At 33.3% G+C, this 26,642-nt stretch overlaps 1 protein-coding gene across 5 annotated transcripts in view; it reads left to right on the top strand.

The window, feature by feature from the left end:
• The window catches only part of LOC115885929 (myocardin-related transcription factor A), a 367,929-nt gene that overhangs the window by 330,011 nt on the left and 11,276 nt on the right, over positions 1-26,642 (top strand). For 4 of the 5 annotated variants that reach the window (XM_030904958.1, XM_030904957.1, XM_030904961.1 and 1 more), the window contains exon 3: positions 11,185-11,250. In XM_030904958.1, coding sequence (XP_030760818.1) covers positions 11,185-11,250 — 66 coding nt within the window. Of the gene's footprint in view, positions 1-6,582; positions 6,811-11,184; positions 11,251-26,642 lie in introns of those variants that run through there. The other variant, XM_030904962.1, reaches the window with a different exon arrangement.

Genomic DNA, 26,642 nt, shown 5'->3' with positions numbered 1-26,642 from the left:
CAAAATGTTGAATAAACTAAATACTATAAATATATATAGAGAATTAAGTATAGAGAAGAACCTAAATATATGAATACAAGATAAATATTTGACTAAAAAAGGGTATACCAATCAGTTTTTTTTTACTTCTACAACGAGAATCGACTGCTATTATTACTATTGAACTTGAGTTCATACAACCGAAAAAAAATAAGACTTGGTAATCTTTTAACTTTTCTTTAAAATATTAAAGGATTCATTAATTTAAGAGAATATCAGCATTTGCAAGTCTAAATTTGATACTTGCATAACAGGAACTAACTTATATATTTAAAGTTTTTGAAAAGCTTTTGTGGTTTGACCATGGCACAGACTAAACTTTACAACACGAGCTCGAAAAACTTACTTAGATCTTTCTGACAAATCGGATATAAAGTTCTTTTTGTCTTTCTATTGTGTGAGAATAAATGGAAAGGAAACGAGACTAAGAAAAGGAATGACTTTAACCTTAAAACTCGAAACGTGGTCTGGGTGTTTCGCCACTAGAAGAAAATCTAGAAAATAGAAAAATATTTTTTGTAATTACAAGTGCATTGAACGAAAACCAATTTATACAAATCAAAAAATATTAGGAAATTAGCAAGGATAACTTGGGCCCGCGTAGCCAACAATAGAGGACATTGGACCCAACTACAAAGAGAGTATCTAAATGTTTGAGGTAGGCTACATCATAATTGGAAATGGTTGAATAAGCTGAAAATAATGATGATGATGATGACTTGAATCGAAATGAAAACAAAATTATAGGGAATAAATGACAACAATGTCAAATTGATTGATCTCAATCACTCCACATCATTCGTTCGATCAGTCATCCATACCACGATTGACAAAAGAAATTTCACTTCACCGTTAGGCGGTACAAAATTAGCCGGTTCAGCTAGTAATCTAATAAATAAAAATAGCAACTTATTCAATATGCATTAAATAGTTCCAATTGCAAAGTTCCGAATCCAAATCTCATTGTATATTTTCAGTATTTGACAATATATGTATGCGCTTTTCCACGCGAAAGTGGAACGAAAACAAAATAGAAAATACATTGCTCTGGGAATCAACACGATTTAAATCGATTTTTGTCGATCGTGATTTATTCTGTCTGTCACTCGTTACCTTCTAATACAATTGTCAAAAAAAACTCTCGAAAATATAGTACAATAGTAAAAAATGAACAGCTTACAAAAGCAATATTATGTCAATGCCTGTTGCGTAAAATAGTTTCTATTTATGTTCGATGAATATTTTCAAAAAAAAAACAAATATAGAAATATACATTTATATTTAACATGAAAATAAAAGACATTGAGGAAAAAAACCTACTTCCAGTCAAAACAATGAAAAAGTTTTTAAAAGAGATGTTCTAGAACGATATGGCATTTCAGGGTTGGCATGATTTAAATCAAATGATTTAAGTCATGATTTAAATCTAGTTATTTTTTTTTTTAATTTTAATCGTACGATTTAAATATATATAAAAAAATAAACTTTTTTAAAACTTCCATTAAGATGTACTTCTAAATCAACTTTTAAATTTTATTTCTTTTATTTTCTAAATTTTTTAAACTTTTTACTTCTTGCGTCAAAACTGTCATAGTGACACGTGTGATACAGGGTCAAGTTGGCCTTGGTCCAATCTATCGACATACCAATTTTCGACATACCAAAATTTCATTTCTCTTCAGTTTTTAATGTCAATTGGAGTGGTTTGAGAATTTTAATTTGTTAGTCCAGACGATGCCCAGAAAGATACTGCCAATATTAATAGAGCCACAAATCAGTCCAACTGACTAAAAATACTATACATATTGGATTTTTAGCCGACCATACCAACAGGTATGGTAGGCTATTAAGATCGACAAAAAAAAGTTTTTTTTAATTTCACGCAAAATGAGTTATTTGGGTCATAAATGACTTAAATACAAAATATTTTCATGGTGTCTGTCTGTCTGTCTGTCTGTCTGTCTGTCTGTCTGTCTGTCTGTCTGTCTGTCTGTCTGTCTGTCTGTCTGTCTGTCTGTCTGTCTGTCTGTCTGTCTGTCTGTCTGTCTGTCTGTCTGTCTGTCTGTCTGTCTGTCGTTCCGTCCGTCCGTCCGTCCGTCCGTCCGTCCGTCCGTCCGTCCGTCCGTAACACGATAACTCAAAAACCGCTAAACCGATTTTAACCAAATTTAGCACAAAAATTCTGTGGCACCCGAGAATCTGGCCATTAGTTTTTGGTGGGGGTGGGGGATTGGTAAGGGGTCCGTCCGTCCGTCCGTCCGTCTGTAACACGATAACTCAAAAACCGCTAAACTGATTTTAACCAAATTTAGCACAAAAATACTGTGGCACCCGAGAATCTGGCCATTAGTTTTTGGTGGGGGTGGGGGATTGGTAAGGGGTATGGGAGGGGGTTAAAAATTTTAAAAAATCGTAACTCCAAAATTACAATAGCTAGCGAAACGCGGTTTTCAATTTAAGATTAGGAATAATATTTGCAACAAAATTTGTAATAACATCAAAATCAGTCAAAGTCGCAGTTTTTGAGATATTCAGTGTTTCCGTAGTCCTTTTTTTAGAAAATCCGTGTGGAGAACTCCAAACTCCCATCGGACGCGACCCCAGGTGGCGGATAGGGGAAATAACCACGGACTAAAACTGGAAAAATTCCCTTACGTTGAAATTAAAAGAACTGCCTACCAACTTTTTTTTTAACATATTTTAGTATGGGCGGCTATACGTGCCTCCCGGCGCCAATTTTTCTATAAACTCATACCTACTTATGGATTAATTCCCATGTTAAATAAAAATTCTCAAAATAAAAGATACACGTAATCTGTTTTGTTGCCGCTGTTCAAAAAAATAGTAGGTGGGTGTTATAAAACATGCTATTTACAATACAAGAGATACTGCATCATCGCTATGCGTGAGTGCATTAGAGGTGATCTATATATAATTTTGGGCACTAAAATTAGCGGGACACCTTTGTAAAAAAATATTCCGAACTTATAAATAACGACGATAAAGTGAAGAATTTATTTGTCAATGGACTGGATGATATTTTTCGTACATTACGTAATCTTTATAAATATTATTTTACTCAAAATTTCAGAATTTAAATGTACTATCATGTAGAGCATCAAATATTGAAGTAATGCTTTAAAATTTTATGTTAGTATTCCAACAGAGCAGGCAGAACAAATAATTAATGAAATGTTCTGTCCTGTCGAGTATTGTTTATGTCCTTTTGTCAGATTCATTTCAGTTCCATTCCTGTTCAATTTTCTCCAACAGAGAGACAAATCTGTGACGTCTAAGAGAAGTATGATAATTCCGAAGTTAATAAGAATTTGGAGAAAAGAGATTTGAAGCTACCAAGATAGTCTTGCGAATCAGGTTTTAGAATAATGATGTTTAGATATATTCTATTAAAAGCTTATTCATGACATAAACTGTATTAAATTTTTTCAGAACTGCTGGAAATTATTATTTTGGACTAATATAGAAAATCTACAGAAAATATCCATATCACACTGACGCAACGGTGTTTTTGAGCAATTTTGGTTTCTAAATGAAGTAAAAAGTGAAAGCTGGGATATGTATAGGGTAATTTTTTATATAGGGGAAAAACCTAAACATTAAAAAGTGCGTTATCATGTGATTCTCAGTGATTTTGTGCTTCGTGTTATTGTTTGGTATAAAGAATAATTTATCAATTATTCTATATTTTTTGATATTATATTATAGCATCGTTTGGCGGTGGGATGTTCATTTTAAGTAATCGTTGTACGAAGAATTGGAGACTCAGACACATCATTGAAGAGTATGAAACATCGCTGAAGTTCATGCATCGTCGGTGTAAATATCTTTGGACTAATTGAATTGAGATTGATATACGGCTGAAGTTTACTACTGACTTAGCTAGTTTATAAACTAGTTGCATAGTATCCAAACTATCCAAACCGTTCTCCGAACTCCGAACTCCTAAGGAGCCGAACTAACCGTTCTCCGAACTCCTAAGGAGCCACTAACACTCCACTAACTAGACCAGAAGAGTTCTGCTTCCCAAGTGAAACCCAAGCTGGAAGACTTCATCCGTAGCCTGGAATGGGAATCCTCTAACGGTCTAAGACACTCGAAGAAATTCCTCAGGACTTGCGACTGAGAAAAATGAAAGATTTTCCTTGATTTAAGCAAGAACAATCTTCGAATTGTTACGGGGTTTTTAACAGAACACTGTCTCCTCAATGAGCATCTCAGTAGATTGATGCTAAGAAACAACGGCGAATGCAGATTTTGTGGGGAAAATGGGGAAACATCAGAACAACGCATCACTGAGTGCGCCGAGACGACAACCATTCATGCCATGAAGTTTGGTACGACTGATATCGGAGATGGAGAACCAGCCTCTGTATAACCGTCTCAGATACTGGCTTTTGCCAAAGCCCTGAGACTGTATGATGACTTATAACTCGTTATAACATACATTTTACATTTTAAATTTTGCATCCATACGGATATTTTTTAGATATTGGCTGGTTTGTATACTCTACTGCCGGTTTATAAACTATAAAAAGTTTGTTGCTAACGTTTAAACTGCAAGAAAATTACTCGAATTAACCAGGGATTTTAGCTAGTTAACAAACTAGCTACAGTAGTAGACACTATAAACTTAATATTGGAAATAATACATAACATCCAGCTCGTTGATTAATAAGGGAGGCACAACAACAGTCCTCGTGTTTTAAAACATAATTCATGAACCATAGCTTAGATTTAATTTATTCGAAGGTAACAAATTTATTAGGCGTTGACGAGATTGTATTTTTTTCTAGCACAAATATTGCTAACTGCTTCTGCTCTGTAATCTGAACATAACTGAACATAACAAAAATTCAAGTTTTGAGAAGTCTTCTCCGTATTATTCTATGCCATAGAATCGTGGACACTCACAAAATAAACATAGAAGACAATTGAGGCTTTTGAAATGGGGTGTTATTGCAGGATACTGAAAATTTCATGCACGAGCCACTACTAACATTGAAGTCCTAAATCGCATGAGAACACTACATAATATAATGAAAACTGTTAATCAGAGAGAAACAGGTTGTTTTGGATATACCGTGTGTTTCTCAAAAGGGGTTCACCCCTATAACTTTTTTATTATTTGAGATAAAACAGGAAGATTTGGTATTTATGTATATGGCATAAATCAGGATTGATTGACGTATTCAATTAGCTTTAGTCACTTCCCGTTTCACCGGAAATGACTACAACTCTTGATTTTTAAATGGCACCCTCGGTATGTTTTTATTTTATTTGATTATATATTCTTATAGATTATTATTATATATATTTTATTTGAGATTAGAAAATGAAATTTTGAGTAGATGGACATCATATGCCAAATTTTGACACTTTTGCTTAAAAAATATATTTTAATTTTCAGTCCAGAGTGCCAGTGCTGTGATGAAACCAGTACATTTTCATCAAGGAGCATTGGAAACAGATTTGATTTAATCGTGTAATAATTTGGGGAAAAAATACAAATATATTGGTACCACATACTTGCTATTTCGAGTCAAAGTTTCGTTATAAAAACAGCCGTGACACTCTAGATTAAAATATAATATACTATTTTCTTTAAGGGAAAACGTCAAAAATTTCATGAGATTTCATTCTATTCAGAATTTATTCCATCGAAAAAACTAAAATAATTTAGGGTACCATTTAAAAATCAAAAGTTGCAGTAATTTCCGGTGAAACTGGAAGTGATAAAAATAAATGAATACGTCAATCAATCCTGAGTTATGTCATATACTAACATAACATAAAAAGGTTATAGGAGTGAGCCACTTTTGAAATTCACCCGGTATAATGCGGAGCAACAAATACAAGAAAACTAATTACGGATTAAGATTAAAAAAAATTCCGAGCAAAAGATAAAGTAAAATTGACAAAATTTCATGGAAAATATCTTTGTATCTTTTGAGTTGTGCACCCTGTTTCCTCTTACCCCCCTTACTCCCCTCCCTATTAGTAACCAACCAGCTGACTTACACGACTGATCATTAGCACGTAAGTCAGATCCTAAGCTCCATGATTCATCTTTTAAAAAACTATCGAAACTTATGCTGTGACTGCCGGCATGTCTACGAGAACAGACGCAGAAGGTGAAATTCGAAAACTTAAAAACAAGCGAAGATAACCAGCTGGTAATGAATAAGCTGTGCCGCTATTGTAAACTCAAACAAAACAAAAAAATAAAAAATCTTATTGTTCTGTTTTAATCTTACTGTAAATAAAAACGGGCCATATAAAAGAACCGAATTCTCCCATATGGTCGTCGGTGGCGCAACACCGCCGATCATATGCAATCGCGACGTGGAAAACACTTTCTCAAGTTCGAAAAAATGGACGAGACAGCCACCGACCTGGCGCCTACTACTCGGCGGCCGAGGCCAGATCCCCCTGCCTGCCCCACTATGACCGCAACCTGGCCGTAATCGCGAATCAAATTTATATCATCATATTATGTGCCACACGCGTCTTGGTAATAAAAAACCATCTGTTTGCGACCGAATGTTCGTTTGCGATAGTACAAGAGGTTTTCGGTTGAGGGTCGTGGAACCAAAATGCAGTCGATGCAGTATTGTGTGTGAAATTAGTTGTTTGTTTAGTCAAAAGTGTTTGAAGTGTTTTGGTTCAGTGTGTATATTGATGTTAGTCGATAAATAGTGTTTGGATTCGAATCATGAAAAGGGATTTGCAGTTTTTTCTATTCTTTTTTTGGTGTGTATATTTTTTGTATATCGCAGAGATATTTAAAGTTATAATTATTCGAGAACACTTTAGTTTTTTTTAAAACAGATACGTCTTCAAAAACCGTTGACGTTCTGTTAAAATGACATTACAATAATTAATTATTAATATTTTTACTACCCCGGATTTTTACTACTCTGGCATACTTGGGTTTTTATTTTTTTTGTAGTTTAAAAATTTATGACCTCACACCAAATGTATTTTTTGTATTTTAAAAATTTATAACCTCCCACCAAAATGCAGTGATGTATCGAAAATTATGCTATCGGAAAAATTCTGTTTTTACTAAATCTTTTCGGTTAGGTTAGGTTGTAAAAATTTAAATAATAGATTTGTTTTACTTTTGAAAACAAGGCTTTGTTAAGATTCAGCATGGCGCAGCTTTATTCTGCTCATTTTTGTATATCTTTTTGTTTATGAAATCCCTGGGGTGTGCATTCTTATATGGGACACCGTGTAAAGAATGATCTGCCAAAAAACTTTGCTAGATTGGACAACGTTATGTTTAAAATATAAAACAATAATAATAATGGTATAAAACTTCTAGAAATAGTTGGTATTAAAAAAAGCCTTATACACTCACCGGTACGAAAAACGGGCGCCTTAAAATATTGATGTATTCTAAAGTTTAATATATTTTATTCTAGTTGGCCGATTTTGTTAATTTTTTAAGGATTTGTAGCTAAATTATTTAACTTTTTAGTATCTCCTTCTAAATTAAAAATGAAACTTTCTATCTGTCAATTATAAGATGGAAAACAAAATGTTGATATTTTGGTGAAAGTTTTTCAAATACTCTGTAGAATATGTTAACAATGCAAGGAATTTAAAATCATTTTATTATCTAGGTACGTCTTTTCCCGATAGTTTATTTTTTGATTCATCTCAATATCTTTTTGTTAATGGAGATATTATCTTTTGAATAAGAGAGTAATGATTTACAGCAATTTTAGCATTGATTTTGGGTCCTCATCAACACACAAATAGTGTATGTATATTGTCTTTGTAATGCCACTGTCATTGAAAAGTCATATTATTATCGTTTATTGACGTTTGCTCTAGTAGAGATGGTTTTAAGTTCTGAAGTATTGGATATTGCTGCTTTAATTGATTATGATAGAGATCAAGTTTTGGACTTAAAACCATATTTGCTAGAGTAACTGAACAACAGACAATAATAATATGATTTTCCAAAGACAGTAACATTAAATAAATCATAAACACTATTTTATACGTCTGTTGACGACCAAAATCAAATTCATGGTTTTAAAATAAAACATTCGAAAAAATGTTAGTGTATCCTTCAAAAGCGAATATCCTCCAAAAAAAATAAAGCTTTTGAGATGAATCGAAAAACAAACTATTGAGAAAAGGTACACTTAGATGATAAAGTGATTTTTAAATTTCTTGCTTTGTTAACGTACCCCACAGGATGTTTCAAACATTCACCAAAATATCAACATTTTGTTGAACCAAACAAACCAAACCAAATCAATTTAGAAATAGATACTATAAAATCAAATAATTTAGCTACAAATTTCTTAAAAAAATCATCAAAATCGGCCCATCTTTTAAATACACGAAAATTTTAAGGTGCCCGTTTTTCGTGCCGGAGAGTATATTTTTAAAGTGCCCATTTTCGAGGGGAGTATATATTCTGAAGAAAACACAAAGTGGCGACCTGAAATTCTTGAAGCAATTATGAAATACTGGTGGGTGGCTAATAGGGTGTACGCAATTTGGTTCAACGATTAACTTTTCAGTATCCCTATCCAATATAATGAAGTGTTGTTAACAATCCAGTAAATGTTAACAATCACCAGGACATGCTAACATTTACGCATTGGACTGGTGAATGTTGTATTTTAAAGACATTTGTCGACATTTGATAGTAATTGTTAGGAGCTGTTAGTGATAGTAGTAACATGTACTAAAAGTTGTCAGTGAAGTCCCACTAAGAATAGTTCTCGGCTGTATCTCGAAAAGTATTAGGTAGGGATTACGGAAAAAAATATTTATAGCTAAAGGGGCTATGAGAAATTGCTGGAAATTATTTTCAAGTTTGTAAAACGGCCGCTAGGGGGCGCAACTGCTATGGAAAATAAGAAAATAGAATTTTTACAGAATTTTGCTTAGATAATGGGTACTATAAATAATAGCCTCATAATCTTCAATAAATTTTAGATTTTTTTTGTTAGAACCATTTTCCCCTATCTGCTAAAAGAAAATGGTGGGGGAAGGTTAGATCTATCTTTATTTAAATGTTAATAACTCCGGACTGGATGATCAGAATCCAACAAACGAGGGCTCGTTTAAAAGAGCGTTTCTTATTTTATATTATACCGTAAAAATAGGATTTGCAAAAAAGTTGCTTTTGACGTAATAGTATAAAAGTCAAATTATTATTGGATCAACATTTTGATAGTCTTAGCAGCGTTTTTTATCTTTTAATTGCTTTTTCAAAATGCCTTTATTATTTGAAGTAGTTGGAGTTGTTGGCATTTTGAAAAAGCAATCTAAAGATAAAAGACTATCAAAATGTTGATCTAATAACAATTTGACGTTTATACTATTACGTCAAAAGCAACTTTTTTCCAAAGTCTACCATGACTTCACTGAATCATCGTTTCTTGTTCGCTGTTATTAATATCTTAATTATTAGATATTAATACAACTGGTATTATGGAATTTCGTCGATTTTAAAATAAATTAACTGTTTCTATCTTATTTTTTTGTTAGAATGGGCATAATCAAGAGGGCTACTGGTAATCAAGGGCTTATTTTTTAGTATTTATTATAATATTGCTAATATCTTCGGTTTGAAAGAAGATATCAAGATGCGGTTTTCGCTGACTTTTTAAGCTTTTAATAATACTCTTTACTATCAGCTAAAATTACATATACTATCGTATTTAATTTTTTTGAAAAAACGCGCTATGTTTGTTAAATTGTAATAAAGCGCCCCCTAGTGTCTACGTTCAAAATCTTATTACTATTATTTTTACTGTATAATATAGAGTAAGAAACGCTCTTTTAAACGAGCCCTCGTTTGTTGGATTCTGATCATCCAGTCCGGAGTTATTAATATTTAAGTAAAGATAGATCTAACCTTCCCCCACCACTTTATTTTAGTAGATACGGGAAAATGGGTCTAATAAAAAAAATCCAAAATTTACTGAAGATTATGAAGTTATTATTTATAGTACCCATTATCTAGGCAAAATTCTGTAAAAATTCTATTTTCTTATTTTCCATAGCAGTTGAGCCCTCTAGCGGCCGTTTTACAAACTTGAAAATAATTTCCAGCAATTTCTCATAGTCCCTTTAGTTATAAATATTATTTTCCGTAGGCCCTACGGCTAATACTTTCCGAGATACAGCCGAGAGCTATTCTTAGTGGGACACCCGGTACAATAGGAAGATTGTTGATGGAAGTAGGTAACAAATAAAACTTTTAAAAACATTGAATCACCTCCATATTTACGCTAATCTGTTCATTTTAAAATTACAAGAAAACGATAGCAAAGCAGAACCCCTAAAATCAAAATATTTGCCTTTATACTCAAAAAGCATCAAGCGTCTAGGCACTGCTGGGCAACGACTATCAATCGTCACAAAGTTTCACAAATGATTTTTCAGTGCTTTGATTTCAACCTTCTTTTGGTTATTTCTAGTATTTTTAATTTCCAGAGAATAAGTTACGGTAAGCCGTTAGAAGCTAGTCAAAAAGCAAATTTTAAATGAAAGGTGTGACAATTAATAAATATGATGGTGAAACATAATTTTTTAACAAAGCCAAGCGGTTTACTATTAAAGTTAAATGTTTAAGTTAAAGGTAAGGTTTAAGCTTATTGGTTTTGCGTTAAACCTATATCACTAAATTCCAAATAGAATGAAGAGCGTCTTAGAATAAAAAAAATACAAGTCTAAAGGTCTTAAAATAAAAGTCTGAAAAATGTAGAAGATTAACAATTGTGAAACTATTTTGTTAAAATGTAGATATAAAAAAAATCATCAAAGCCTGTATTTATAACTACTAGCCACCCGAATTACCATCATTTGAAAGAAAGTATACCATCCTATTTAGCTGTTCGCTTACCTTAACAAGTCGAGTTTTTGAGCACCATTGAAAGTCACTTAAAAACATACTAGTGCTCTGACTAGTGGCACGTGTATGAAAATAGGCGTAGTATGGTGACAATGTTATGCAAATAGCTAGCTAGCGTAGTATGGTATGCAAATACTTAAATACATAATAAGATGACCATTACATATTTGTCTTTTTATTAGTTTACTCTTTTTGTATAATATGATTTTAATTACCTGTATATCTTTTTTTTTCAGCTTTAAAGGTGAAACTTCTTTTGAGGAGGCCTTTGGATCAGTTGGTGGCGCAGGGTATTATGCCACGTAAGTATTTTTATTTTGTTTATTAATGTCACTATCCTAGAAATACAGATTTATTATGAAAAATGAATGAATAAAATATCAATTATCTTTCTTCTTCTTCGGGTTCCATTTTCTAAGGGAGGTTGGAAATCATCATGGCAATTCTAACTTTATTAACGGCTGCTCTGAATAACTGGTTTGAAGTCATTCCAAACCATTCTCTCAAATTCTTGAGACATGATGTTCTTCTTCTTCCTTGGTTCCTTCTGCCCTTTATCTTTCCTTCTATTATGTTCTGCAGCAGGGCATATTTAGGTCCTCTCATAATGAGTCCAAAGTACTCAAGTTTTCTCTTTTTAAGGGTGTTAATCACCTCTTCGTCCTTCTGAATTCTGCGTCGAAGTTCTACATTTGTAACCTTGTCAGTCCATGCAATCCTCAGCATACGCCGATAACACCATCTTTCGAATGCCTCAAGCTTCTCCATTTCGGCCTTTTTAAGTGTCCAAGCTTCTGAACCATAGAGTAGAGTTGCAAATATGTAACCCTTTAGCATTCTTAATCTAAGCTTTAAGTTGATGTCTCTACTGCAGAGACATTTTTTGAGTTTTACAAAGGCTGCTCTGGCTATTTCTATTCGAGCTTTTATTTCTGCTGATTGATCCAAGTTTTCGGTCAACCAACTGCCTAGATATTTATATTTTTGTACTCTCTCCATAGGTGTATATCATCTATTAGAACATTGGCTTGGACATCTTATTTCTTAGTGATTATCATACATTTTGTTTTCTTAGGGTTCATTTTCAGACCATAGACTCTACACGTGTTGTTTAGTCTTTGTAGCGGTGTTTGCAGACCCTCCACGTTGTTTGTTATAAGGACGGTATCGTCCGCGACCCGCATATTATTTAAGACCTGCCCATTAATAGTGATGCCCTCCTTTCTACTAGTCAAGGCCCGAAAAATTTAAATTTGAATTCCGAAAAAATTTTTTAATTATCTACGATAAATGCCAGTTCGCTACTAAGTATAATTATTATTTAAAGATAATATTGATAAACAATTAATACAAAATTGCATTCATAAATTATGAATTTTAAATAAAGTAATCATTTCATACACTTTCCAAACATTAAGATTATTAATTAATGATAATTTGTCATAACAATAATAATAAAATGAAATAAGTTCAGATTTATGTAATAAATAAATTATCATTAATTCATTGAAGGTTGCTCATAATATGATTGTTTAATGAAATTTTATGTAAAGTAGTTTCATGGATATAAAACGTGGGATAATTATAGCTTTTGACATAAGAAATGTTGTTTAATATACTTAGCGTAGGTTGCGGTTTATTTTTTAATCATAGAAATAAAAGTAGTCTAGGAAATAGTGCTATAATAATTATTGTAGTAAAGTAATTGTTATTTCTGTACTTATTCTTTATAACGATTTTCATCGGCTCGAATTGATTCGTGAAGTGAAAAGGTAATTGTGATAGTCACTAAGACTAGTTCAGTATAAAAATATATTAAAAATATTTAAATCATCTTGTATATGAAAATGTTATTAAAATGTTCTCTGCTTCTCTACTATATCGCTCGCATATTTTGCAAACAAGATTGAATTGAAAGTATCAAATAGATAACCTGATATACAGGGTGCTCCAAAATCGAGCATTTGTATCTCGGAAACCGTAATAGATACGAAGATGGTTAAATTGAGGCAAAGTTGCCTCCTTGGGATGTTCACCAAGATACCGTCAAAAAAGTTTTAAAAATTTCAAGGATTGCTGAGTTTTTTGAAAAAAAAAATCGGATTTTTTAAAAAATCAATTTATTTTTTTCCTGTCGTTACTTTTTAGAAAATCAAAAAACTAATTGCATATTCTTATAGCCAATTTATTAGGGCTATCTGATAGTATTTTTAGATTTTCAAATTAGCTGACAGTTTGTGAGATACAGAGGTCAACTTAAATTTAATTTTTTTAAATACGGACGTGCATTTTTTTTTCACGTTTTGAAAGAACTCGGTCTCCTGAGTACAATGACATGCCACACTTGATACTTTTGTTTGTTTTGGGTACCTTAACAATAACAAAACTATTTAATTATTATTTATAATAATTTCAAGTCCGATTCTGGTTTTGACTATCTAATCTGATTATATTCATCGCAACAATATTGATCAGCTATAATTAACATTGAATAAGGAAAATCAATCAGAGAGATTGAGATTGAGAGATTCTTCAATTGAGAAATAAATAATGTCCAGGTCAACAATTTAAAGATATTATTTTTAACTTTATTTACTGTGAATTTGAAATCTCAGTGTACGATCTAATAATATGCTTTATCGTTGTTAATATAAATAAATCAACTTCTACAAACTAGTTTCTAATGCTCTACATGTTCGAAAGGGTCCTCCCATCCTCCCTAATGCACAATTTTTTGTTGTTCAATCTTATTTATAGCTCTTTGAACATATCTTCTTCTTATACTTCGGAATGCTTTTGTACTCTTTATTGTAAGTATTGAAATATATTGATTTTGCTTTTACAAGTGACGTCAAGTAATGCCTCCTGCCTCGCCTCTTTTTTTTTGCGTTGAGGAGGGAGAAAATCTTGCTTAAGACACCCAAAGTTGGGTAGTGCCGGATTCCTACCGGCTAAAAAAAACCTCCTCCAACTACCACTTTACACTGGAATCCGCTCTCGCATTGCTTCAGTGCAAAGGGTGTCTAGATTTATCTTATGTCTCTTTGTCTCTCTTCGCTTTACAATTTATGATATTTCGGATTATCCGATATATTAACGTCCATTGTTCTTCCCCTTCAACTAAGTATATGATAAATGTGGATAAGTCGAAGTCCTTATCGGCTTCCATACGGAATTGTTCCCTAAAGCACTGCCATCGATCGCACGCAAACAATGTATGCTGGACATCGTCGACCTGACCGCAGTAGGTGCATGGTGCACTATCAACCCTACAACGATCATACAAATATTTTTTAAAACACCCATGGCCAGACAATGCTTGACTCATGAAGGAATCCACTTCTCCGTATGATCTGTTCAACCATAATTGAATGTCAGGTATTAACTTGTATGTCCATCTGCCATATGTTCCGGTATTCCATTTGTCCTGCCACTGCCTCGCCTCTTGGCAATAGGTCCAGGAACCTCGCTGGCCATTATACTGCTCTACCATTCCCAGTTCATCTTCCGGAGAAACGATTTGATTATATTATATTTATATTATTTTTCACTATTTTATTGCATTTGGTTTTCCGTATTCAATGTTTTACTCAAAGTCATTGTTAAGTTTGAAAGGTTATCAATATTGTAACGATAAATACATTAAATATTTAAAAAAAAAACAGAGCTGGACTTGAAATTAATTTTAATAAATTGTGTTCAAATATCCGAAACAAAAAAAAACTATTTAGTGTGGCATATCATTGTACTCAGGAGACCGAGTTCTTTCAAAATCTGAAATAAAAAATGCCTAGTCCGTATCTCACAAATTATCAGCTAATTTGAAAATCTAAAAGTACTATCAGATAGCCCTAATAAAGTGGCTATGAGAATGTGCAATTCGTTTTTTGATTATCTAAAAACTAACGACAGGAAAATTTTTTTTTTCAAAAATCTTATTCTAAAGCCCAACTTTGCTCCAATGTAACCGTTCGTATCTATTACGGTTACCGAAATACCAATGCTCGTACCCCGAATTTGTAGCACCCTGTATAGAGCTGTTTTGGAACACTGAATCGCCCTGTATTTATTCACGGTCAATCGGTACACTTTATAATACGTATACATACGTAACATGTATTATATTTTGAAAAGAGTATTTATACATCACTTATTATTTATGCCGTGAATTATTAAAAGTATAAAGATCGATAGGCGCTACTACGCCTGGCTCTCAATTATTGTAAAGCCAATCGAAGCGTGAAAAGCGAGTCAAGTGCCAATCCCACATAAAACATTGCGAAACAAACGTATTTTTTGAATTCGTGAGACACATGTTTATTTTATTACCTATAAAATAACCTAAACTGCGTGTAAAGATCTCCGCAAGTGCTAGTTGGAAATCCGTTATTGAAAAAAAAATTGTCTCATGTGATTTTTCAAAAATAGTGTTTTTATTTTATTTTTTTTGTATGTTTTGACCTGTTGAATATGATAAATGAGTAGGTTGGTAAGACACGTGGTAATAATTAGGTAATAATTATGTCATACTTAAAACTGCGACATATTTTATGTGCAGTGCAGTGGAAATCGAGTGCATTCATATGTTAATTTGCGAGCAATTAACAATGCATTTTAATAAATTCGTACACTCACTTTATTACTTATAAAACATTCTAAAATCGAATTTCAAATTACCCGTAACTCCTAAATCGATATCGTATGAGAAAAATATTCAATTAATTGACAACCAGTAATTAGTAAAATGTGGCCGGCCGTAGCGCAAGCAGTTAGTGTGTCGATCTGCGGTGCGAGAGATGGGATGGTACTGGGTTCGATCCTCAGCCAGTACGCTCGCTTTGTTTATTTAAATAAAAATAGTTATTTATCTAAATAGAGCGACCAGCGAGCCGCCGCGCCACCTCAAGGAAGGCAATGGCAAACCACCTTGAGTATATTTGCCTTGTACAGCCTCTCAAATAGTGTCGTTCGGATTCGGCGATAAACTGTAGGTCCCCTGTACTTGTGAAATACTGATGACACATCACAAGTACATGCGAGAGGTGGCCGACGCTTTGTATAGAGTATGGCCACAAGTTAACTACAACAGATGCGAAAGAACACCGAATTACGCGTTCAGGTTTCTGTGACCTTCAGAAAGAGTTCATGGACAATCCGCATCAATGTATAGTTTGGGTTATTATTTGTTTGGGTGAAAATAATTTGCACCAATATGTTATCGAGGCATACAAAAAGGTCCACGGACTTCGAGACATACGAAAAATCAAGTCCATTTAGCGTGGGTCGCAATTTTCACACCTTAAAAAATTAGTTTTTTATAGCGATAGCAACTGCAGCGATTATGAAAAAAGCTGTGTGATTTTCATAGAAAATAAGGGCACCTGTAATTCATTTGAGATTGTTATAAATCGCTAAAAGAGGTTTCAAATCTCTTGGATTTCTATTAATATTAAATAAATTTTATTAAAAATTGAACTAAAATTGTTAGTTTCATTAAAAACAATTCAAATTCAAAAATTGTATCAGTCAAATTCCCTCATTTAAGGTGAATATTAAAGTAAATAGAAATACAGCTCATTCTAAGCTCTACTTATCTTAAAGAAAAAATTTAAATCATTGTTGCAATTGGGCCTTAATGCCATTTCGAATGAACAATAGTATTAATAATGTACATTATAATGATAATAAATTTTATATCATAGTGTGTATTAAAACTACTAAAACACTTTTAAATTGGTATTATATTAACAACTTTTGTTTTTTAATCCAAAAAAAAAGTTACCAATTTTCTCAATCAAAATATTTGTGGTCCTGAAAAGGACCTTCGTTTTCCCATGTTCGTCAAGGTAGGTAATGGGTAAACGGTAAAAAATTGTTGTAAAAAAATTGTTCAAAAGTGCCTCCCTCTTGCATTAAACAATAACCCAAACGATCATAAAATCCCCTCCTCACATTGGATAACATATCAGGGGTGACAGTGTCAAAGGCATTAAATATTTTCTGCCTTAACTGCTCCAAGTTTTGAATTTCTTCATGGCCGTAAATTTTAGACCATATAAAACATATATAAGAAGTCATTCACCGAGAAGTCAGGTGAAATTAAACGTCAGTCTAAACAAAACTGTCATTTTTGAAAACTTGTCAAAATTTGGACACACGCTAAATGGACTTGATTTTCCTATGTCTCGAAGTCTGTGGACTTTTCTGTATAATCTCGCAGTAATTTAATAGATTGCTCGTCATATTATATCAGCTCGTAGGAGATTAGGAAAAAATAGCTATTTATGTAACTAGTACCTAAAATGATGTTTTTAGGACGAATCATTACTGTTTGCGGACGAGGCGTTAGCCGAGTCCGAAAAAATAGTTACATTTCTATTGGTTCTATCGGACTTTTTTCGACTATATAAATCTTTATTTTTTGTAAACTTTAATGCATAAAATATTTTCAATCTAATAAATAATTTAATGATGTGTGATGGAAATTTCTCACATGGGTGGTCAAATTCTATAGTTTTGATTATATCAAACAGCCTCTGAATGTTTTCTTCAGTGCAAAACTCATCAAAATTTAATATAAATAATTTTTCCAGCCTGTAAATAAAATGAACAAATTTTTCCACTTTCATGATCAAAGGCTTTTAAATGGGTAAATAATTTCGAGTTATCCAGAGATTCGGATTCTTTTGCAAATTTTAGACAAATATCACATTGATGTATTTGAAGACCCTTTTTACTGATGTAGTCAAACATAATTAAAGGCATTTTGAGTTGAAAACATTTTTCAGAAATAACAGTTCAAAAGTTCAACAAAAATCCTACACGCGTTTTTAAAAAGAAACATATAACCACGCACTATGTCATTCCAGCAAGCGAATACGACACAGCATAGGTTCCCGGACTAAACGACTGGTGTATTTACACCACTCAATAGGCGTGTCGGGTTTGCCGAGCGGTTTCCGATGCAGTCGCTTTCTTTCGCATCTGTTATAGGTAATTTGTGGTATGGCGCTGTAAGAAGAAGAATTAGTAAAATATTTTATTTATTATTCCATTTTTTGTATTATTGTCATCTCCTCGGTCATATCTTATTGTCTTCTTTCTAATTTTAAGTTACATATTTGAAGTTGATACTTTTTTTCTTTATTATATCACACAATCTAAAAAGTTAAATTATACAATTACACAATTATATCCAAAATATTAAGAATACTGATATACCGAAATATACCTACATGTATGATACTAAGGAACTAGTTTAGATTTAGTAGTTGGACTTATTACCCCATGTAGAATGTAGAAAGGGGAGGGGGGTTAATTACCACGACCTTACAGATCTATAGTGTGTCCCCCTACAGTCTCAGGGCTTTGACAGAAGCCAGTAACTCAGACGCTGAGACGGTTTTACAGAGGTTAGTTCATAGAGAAATATAAAATACAAGAGATGTAATTTCCATAGTCAAAAGTAGGCAACACGTTTAATCAGGACCGATAGTATCGCACCCTGGAGCCCTAACTCAACCAATGGAAATATGACAGACGTAATCGGTAAAATAGGTATCTGCATTGCCTACTACGAAAAAGGCGGGCAGTTTCAATGTGAATATAAAATTTTATGTATTTTTAAAAATATTACGAAATTAAAACTGCAAAAAATATAAAGAAAATTTATTTTTAAAAACCGAATATTTGAAAAGTATAAACTATTGTACACTTTTCAAATGCTTACAGTTAAATGCTAAACTAAATTTAATAATATATATATATAATCGAAGGCCTTCTACCCGAAGGTGTAGGCTTCTAGTAGCTACTTTCCATAAATAAAATTTTGCTACTTCTTCTTGTCCAGGGCCATGCTTGCTGCTTCGGCGCAGCCGATCCCTCTAGTTTTATGTAATTTTGCAACATTTTGATCCCAAGTAGTTGCAGGTCTACCCTTTTTTCTTGCCTTTTTGCCTCCCATACTCTTCTTACTGGTCTCTCTTTGTTGAGTCTTTTCAAATGTCCGTACCGATAGTTGTTAGTACTGGCTGGACTTTCAGCTGCTCTCTAATATGGGAATTACGTAGTTTATTCATCCTCGTAACCCCTAGCACTTTTCGTAGGTATTTCATTTCTACTGCTTGTATTAAGCTTTCTTGTCTCTTGGTGTGAACCCAACTCTCACTACCGAATGTTAATATTGGTACGAATACTGAATTAAACACGCTGATTTTGGTCTTCAATGATACCTCTTTTTTACCTAGAAATATGTTCTTTATGCTATGGTATAGATTTGCAGCGCTTTGGACTCTTGCAGTTATCTCTTGGTTTTGATGTCCCTGGCTTTCTATTTGGACTCCCAGATATTTGAAAGAATTTACCTGCTCTATTATTTGATCATTTATTTCTATGTTAACCATTTCTTCACTCTTTCCGCTAATCATTATTTTTGGTTTGTTCTCATTTATTTAAGGTTTTTGGAAGATAATTTGTTCTTCCATGTATTGAGATTTCTTTTAAGTTCTGTTTCGTTCCTAGCAAATATAACGATGTCGTCAGCGAAAGCGCATTCATTGATCCACACAGGCTGCATATTTTGGTACCCTACAAGAAGTTTAGATGTCTCTCGTCTGGTTTCTTTCATTACATCATCCATAACTAAATTGAATAAAATTGGGCTTAGGACACCTCCCTGTCGAACACCTTCACGAATTGAAAACTCTTCTGAATGCATATTATCGGTCCTTACATAGCTTCTAGTGTCGGAATAAAAACTCATTATTGCTCTTCTTAAGTTTTGGTCAATGTTTTTATTTATTAGGGTTTTCTGAACTTCAGATCTTGGAAGTCTGTCAAAGGCTTTTTCAAGATCAAGAAAGGCTTGGTAAACTTGGACATTTGTATTTCTAATGTTATTTGTTTAATTGTAAATATATGATCGTGTATACTACGGCCCTTCCTAAATCCACTCTGCGATTCCTCAAGTTGGTTGTCAATTTGATTTACGAGTTTTGATTCCAGTATTCGCTCATAAACTTTAGAGGCAATGCTAAGAAGTGTAATTCCTCGATAATTATTACAATCCCTTTTATTACCCTTTTTAAAAATTGGTACGATGACCCCTATTTTCCAATCATTTGGGATTTTTCCTTCGTTCCACGCTAAAGTACAAATCTTTGTTAGTATTTCTTCTCCCTTTTCTCCCATGTTTTTCAGCATTTCTGCGGTGATGCCGTCATGTCCCGCCGCCTTTCCTTTTTTAAGTTTCTGTATGGTGCAATGGACGTCCTCTAACTCTATCATATCTTCCTCTTGAGATGTGGCCCTACTTTCCACGACTAAATTTTCCTGATCACTCTGCCCTTCAAAAAGATCCTCAAAATATTGTTTCCATCTCTTAATAATGTCTTCTTCATTCATTAGTAATATTCCATTCTTATCGTTTATTTGTTTCATCGGTGGGTCTTTGTTATTGCATCGAAGATTTTTAAGGACTTTGTAAAATAGCTTTTTATTTGCGTGGAAATCGTGTTCAATTTTTCGACCGAATTCTTCCAATGACTTTTTCTTTGATAACATTACAAGTTGCTTCACTCTTTCTCTATGTTTCTTATATACTTCATATTTATCCATGTTTCTGCCACATAAATAGTTTTTCCATGCCGCTTTTTCATTTTAATTTCATGTTGATATCGTCATTCCACCAAGCGGTTTGTCTTTTGCTTTTGTTAATTTTCGTTGTTCCACAGATTTCTTTCCCTGCTTTTAATAGTATAAATTTAAAATTTTCCCACATTATTTCTAGATTTTGTTCCTCATTGACTGGTTGAGTTTCAATTAGCTCTTGTATTCTTTTCCTGTAACTCATAGCAGTATTCCTGTTGTTCAATCTATACGACCTGACTACTTCTCTTGTTACGCTGCTCCGTCGTCTCTCTATTTGATCTGGTTTTTGAAAGCCTAGTTTGGTTTTTGCTAAGACCAGGTAGTGATCGCTGTTTATTTCGGGGCCTCTTAACTCGTACGTCTTTTATATATCGCCTTAATCGTTTACATACTAATACGTAGTCAATTATGGATTTTTCATTTCGACTTTTAACTTCTCTCGTGTACTGATGGATTTCTTTGTGTTTGAAAAAGGTGTTCATGATTAATAAATCATTCTGTATACAGAACTCTATAATTCTAGTCCCGTTGTTATTTCTTATAGCCTCTCCATTTTTTCCTATGACATCGCCGCTTTCATAATCCTGAATACCAACCCTTCCATTTAGATCCCCCAGAACAATAATATCTCCATTTAAACTGTCTACAACTTCCGTAACTTCATCCCAAAACTTGTCTTTTACTTCAGCTTTTTCATCTTCATTTGGGCCATAGAGTATTAATATGTGTATCGTGTTCTTGTCTTCAAGCCTCAATTGTACCATAATGATTCTTTCTGATATAGTATCCCATTTAGTTACAAATTTAGCTAAGGTACTTTTTATAATACAACCAACTCCGGCCTGTGCCCTTTTCTCATTCTGGATCCCACTCAAAATCATTATATGCCCATTTTGTAATTCAACTGTTTGTTTTCCTTTCTTTTTAGTTTCAGTTATAGCTAGTATGTCTAGGTCAATGTTTTCAAATTCTTTAATTAGTCGCCCTCTTTGTCATTTATCGACCGAATGTTCCATGTACCAAATGTTAGCCCTTTTCCATTTAAGTTTCCTTTCAATGTCCGTTTAATGCCAAGTTCCATGTCCGATAATCCTGCTCCGTGTAATCCATTGGTTAGTTCTAGTTTTTTGAAGTTCGCGTAATCTTTCTCAGTTGTTCGCCAAATTTATCATTTTCCGGTGATCTCATATCGGGTTTTCTCTTCATGTCGGCGTTATTATATTGGCTAGTTGACTCCCTATTTATTATGTTGCTTGCATCATATACCTTATCGTTTATAATTAGTTTGTTGTATCTAAGTTGTGCTTTTTCGCCCTTTTTCCATGCTTCTTTCATTTCGGACACCAGAATTTTTCTTTCTTCTTGTATTTCCTTTGGGTAATCCTCATCAATCCATATGTTAGATCCTCTTAATCCTTTAGTTTTTCCTAGTATTTCGAATTTCTTATTTGTAGTTGTCAGTTGTAGTAATACTGGTCTCGGTTTACCTGGGATTTGTTTGCCTATTCTTCTTACCTGGTCTACATCAAATTCTGGTTTAATAGGCACTCCCAAGGATTCACAAATTTTAATTGTCTTGTGTTTGGTTAGTTCGAAGTCCTCTGTTTCATCTTCCATAATACCTTTAAAAATCAGATTTTTCTTTCTAATCTCCCTTTCCAAATTGGCAATCTTCATTCCTTGCGCTTTAATTTCTGTCTTCATCGCCGCATTTTCTAGCTTAGTATCTCTCAGCTCCTTTATAACATCGGATAGTTTACCATCCATTACTTGCATATTTTCTCTAATAAAATCGAACATTTCTTTTATTTCGTTCATATCGGATTGTTTTTGTTTTTGCTCCATATTATTTTCCTTTTAATTATAGGGATTGCGAAAAGAACAGACTCTCCTCAACGGATCGGAAGTCCCTTGCTCTTATCAATCCCCAAATATCCTGTTCTCAGCACAAGCTGGCAACAGCACAAACAATTTTAACGAGAAACCGCTAAATACCTCAATTACTAATACCAATAATACCTACTACTAATAAACTAATACCAATAATACCACGAAAATGACAAAAATGCCAACATCTTTGTACACCAAAATAGACCAGCGGTTTACCCCTCGATTAACCTACAGTATTATAAAACGTATTGTAAATTGTAACGCCACTAACACGCACGGTTTGCAATCTATGCTATTATAACAGATAAAGATTTAAATAAGACAACATGATCAAAAATTAATTCACCTTTAAGTTGGATCTTTAAACTCAGCAGTTGAAGTTCAGTTGGGGTAGCAAATGTTCAACACTATGAAATGAAGGCGCGAATTTATAGTCAGTTCGTTTTAAATTCACGGAGTTCAGAGATGGGCTTCTTTACATATCGAACTTGCTTTGTATGAGACCCTTTCCTGGATCGTGTTTAACTCGCATCATCAGCTGAACAAAATATTACATGATGACGGCAAAACACATAGCACAAAACATAAAGTACAAATCATAGAGAAATATAAGGTCTCTGGTTCCTCGGGAAATATAACTTCCTCCGTAATTTCTGTACGCACAAACACAAAACAAACAAACAAAGAATATGCTACACAAAATAATAACAAAATTCCCAACACAAATTCCAAAATTCAAAACAAAATACAATTTGTCGTGGCATGTGACAGGTAGCAGGTGGCGGTTTATTTACTTTAGAGTTAGTTCTTCATCTCCGATATCAGTCGTACTTATATACCTACCATTTTTCCCACAGAATTTGCATTCGCCGTTGTTTCTTACCTTCAATCTACTGAGCTGAGAAATTTCTTCGAGTGTCTTACTAAATCTCGTTTTCTTTATCTGAAAAAATAATAAATGATAGGGGTAAGCCTCTTTCGAGAAGTACCCGGTATAATGTCCGAAATATCCCGGCTTTTTTTTCAGGAAACTAAATCACCTTTTATTCAATCTGAGCAACACTCGGTTTTGTCTCCATCGAAAAAGGCCATAGAAAGGGCCAAGGCTGTACCTGTTCAATTTCTTTTTTTTTATATTTTAGCTTTGTTAATAGTTCTTTTGTTAGTCAAATATAACAAATAACAGAGATTTCTATTGTCGAGACACGTGCATAATCTAGGTCACATTGAAAACTAAAAAACTACAATATATTTTCATTCCACTGCAGCTGAAATGAAACGCATTTAAAGGATAATTTTCCAGCATCCAACTATGTGTGTTTATTGAATTTGCGCAACACGTGTCTGTTTGATTCTGTAAAAAACATGCAAAAAGCAATTTGAGATCGATGTAATTCTCTAGGGAATTACGATCGAGAAATGCTTAATGGAAATAAATTTCTATCTGAACTGCAAGCTTCTAATTTGTAAAGAATTCTCTACTTATCTTATTTTTATTGAAGTGAAACTTCTTTAGGCCGTGACATACGAGCTAGCGTCAGGAAAAGTGGTGACGGCAGTGTTGCCACAGCTACCCCATTTGGGGTAGATCTACCCCCTAGTAAAACAATTTACTCTGGGTAACAATCTGTGCCATACGCGGCTAAGAAAATTACTATAATAAACTTGATACTGTATCTGATATGTACCAATATCCTCTGGCTGTGTGCTAGGAAGTAAATTTTCATGCATATTTTCTTCGATAGGTTTGTAGCTTCTGAATAACGGTATAGGTAAAGCATCTAGAGCTCAGTTGCCAGCTTAGAATTATAATTATTAGAGTTAGTAATTCACATTTTTATTGGAGGACACTGTCATATTTATTTCAAACTAATAATCAAAACGAGAATAGTTTAACAAAATTACTGTGAACTACTATAAATACGAATTGTTGGTTAGGTTCAAAATTTTTTCTCTCCTTAAATAAATTTAAGCGTTAATATTATTAGGCATTTGCAGAAAAGTGTGTATTTTGGGTGTTATTCGATAAAATTTGCAAGCTTTTTGAAGAAAATGTACAGATTACAGAAATAAATTGAAAATAATATTTATATTAAAAACAGCATTATATTATGTCACTTTTTCAAATTTCAAATGTCCTTCTTAAGGTTGATTCTCACTATAAAATTCGTATCAGCTACCTTCCGTTTCCCTTCCGTTTACATAAAATATCATACCGGGTGTTGCATCGTCGAGCGGGACATAGGAAATCCCATGTAAATTTTAATGGGGTCAATTATTGACTTCCCTAATTATTTTAGAGAATAATTCTATTTAGGTTTATTGAAGAGCACTAAAACCCACATTCAAAAGAATAACTTTAGATATTTTTGATTGGCCCGTTTATGAGTTATCGCCAATTTCTTTTTAAATATTTTTCCTTTCTTATGGCCTTGTATTTACTTATGAGCACCAGTCAAGGTAAAAGATAACTGTCAAATGAAGTTGTCATTTCAGAAATTTATCTATTTAGTGCTTTATTATTATTATTATTAAAAACTCATACCTACATCGAAAATATTAGCCATGAATTACACTACCGAAGAAAAAGTATTGATGATTAAATGGTATTATCAAGAAAATAGTTATCTAAAGGTGTCGGACATGTTTGCTGCTCTGTATCCGAATAGACCGATACCTGGAAAATCTACAATCGCAAGGAATATCCAGAGATTTGAGACCAAATGTACCCTAATAAATAACTGCAGCTGTGAAGCAAGGCAGGAACAAAGAGAAGATGCAAGAAATGATACCGAGTTGGAAGTTTTATTGTGCGTGGAAGAGAACGATGGACAGATCAGCACAAGGAAACTTGAGGATGACATAGGAATAGATCACACTACAGCGTTTCGAATTTTGAAACGACATAAATACTATTCTTTCAAATATGAAAAGCACCAAGAGCTACGAGATGGGGACGAAATACGGCGGCAGGCGTTTTGTTTTGATATGATGGAAAGAGTAAACACGGATAGGTAATTTTTTAAAAACATATGTTTCACTGACGAATGCACGTTTACCTTAAATATTGAACCCAATGTTCAAAATTATCGATATTGGAACAAAGAAAACCAACACAGGTTTGTCGAAACAAGGACGCAATATCCACAGAAAGTAAATGTTTGGGCAGGGATATTCGGACACAATATTATCGGGCCATTATTTCTTACGCGAAATTTAAATGCAGAATATTATTTGGAACTACTCGAAAATCATATTTTACCTGCTTTACATGATGCCGCTAGGGAAAATCAGGAAGTTTGGTACCAAATGGATGGCTGCCCGGCACATATTACCCTGGCTGTTCGGGAATATTTAGACAATAGTTTTTAACGGAAACGTTATTGACCTAAATCATACAGTAAATTGGCCAGCAAGGTCTCCTGATATTTCGCCAAATGATTTCTTTCTCTGGGGCCATTTAAAAAATAGGATATACAAGATAAAAAATACCCAAATCTAGACGAGTTAAAAAAGCTATTTCTGCCGAATGCAATAGAATTTCAGTTTACCAACTAGCCGAGGGGTGTCTCACTATTGGAATTACATGTACATTTTCTTGGCAGTCGCTGGCAGTCATTGGCAGTCTTATGGCAGTCGCCTATAATAATTACATGGCAGTCATAGACAGTCTTCTTCGTAGTCATTGGCAGTCGCTTGACAGTGAAAGATTATTTTGGCAGTACGTGTACATTTTTTACCCGAGTGAGACACCCCTCGCAACTAGCGAATGTAAGAAGAGAATTTTATGATCACCTGGGTTATTGTCTAGCAGTCGATGGAGGAATATTTGAACATCTTCTTAAATCCTAAAGTTCTAACAATTTAATAGTACCTAAATTAATAAGTTATTGAATATTGTAATAATACTATAATTAACCTTGTAATTGATTACTTTATTTTACTTTAATTCATATTAATTTGTATTTATAAATACATCTTTAAGATTTCCGATGTAGGAATGAGTTTTCAATAATAATAAAGCACTAAATAGGTAAATTTCTGAAATGACAACTTCTTTTGACAGTTATCTTTTACCTTGTCTGGTGCTCATAAGTAAATACAGGGCCATAAGAAAAGAGAAATATTTAAAAATAAATCGGCGATAACTCGTAAA

The sequence above is a fragment of the Sitophilus oryzae genome, unplaced genomic scaffold, assembly GCF_002938485.1.
Source record: "Sitophilus oryzae breed Bouriz unplaced genomic scaffold, Soryzae_2.0 scaffold_465_pilon_pilon, whole genome shotgun sequence".
Classification (NCBI taxonomy): domain Eukaryota; kingdom Metazoa; phylum Arthropoda; class Insecta; order Coleoptera; family Curculionidae; genus Sitophilus; species Sitophilus oryzae.
The sequence above is the reverse complement of the archived record's forward strand: the minus strand, read 5'-3'. Positions and strand labels throughout refer to the sequence as shown.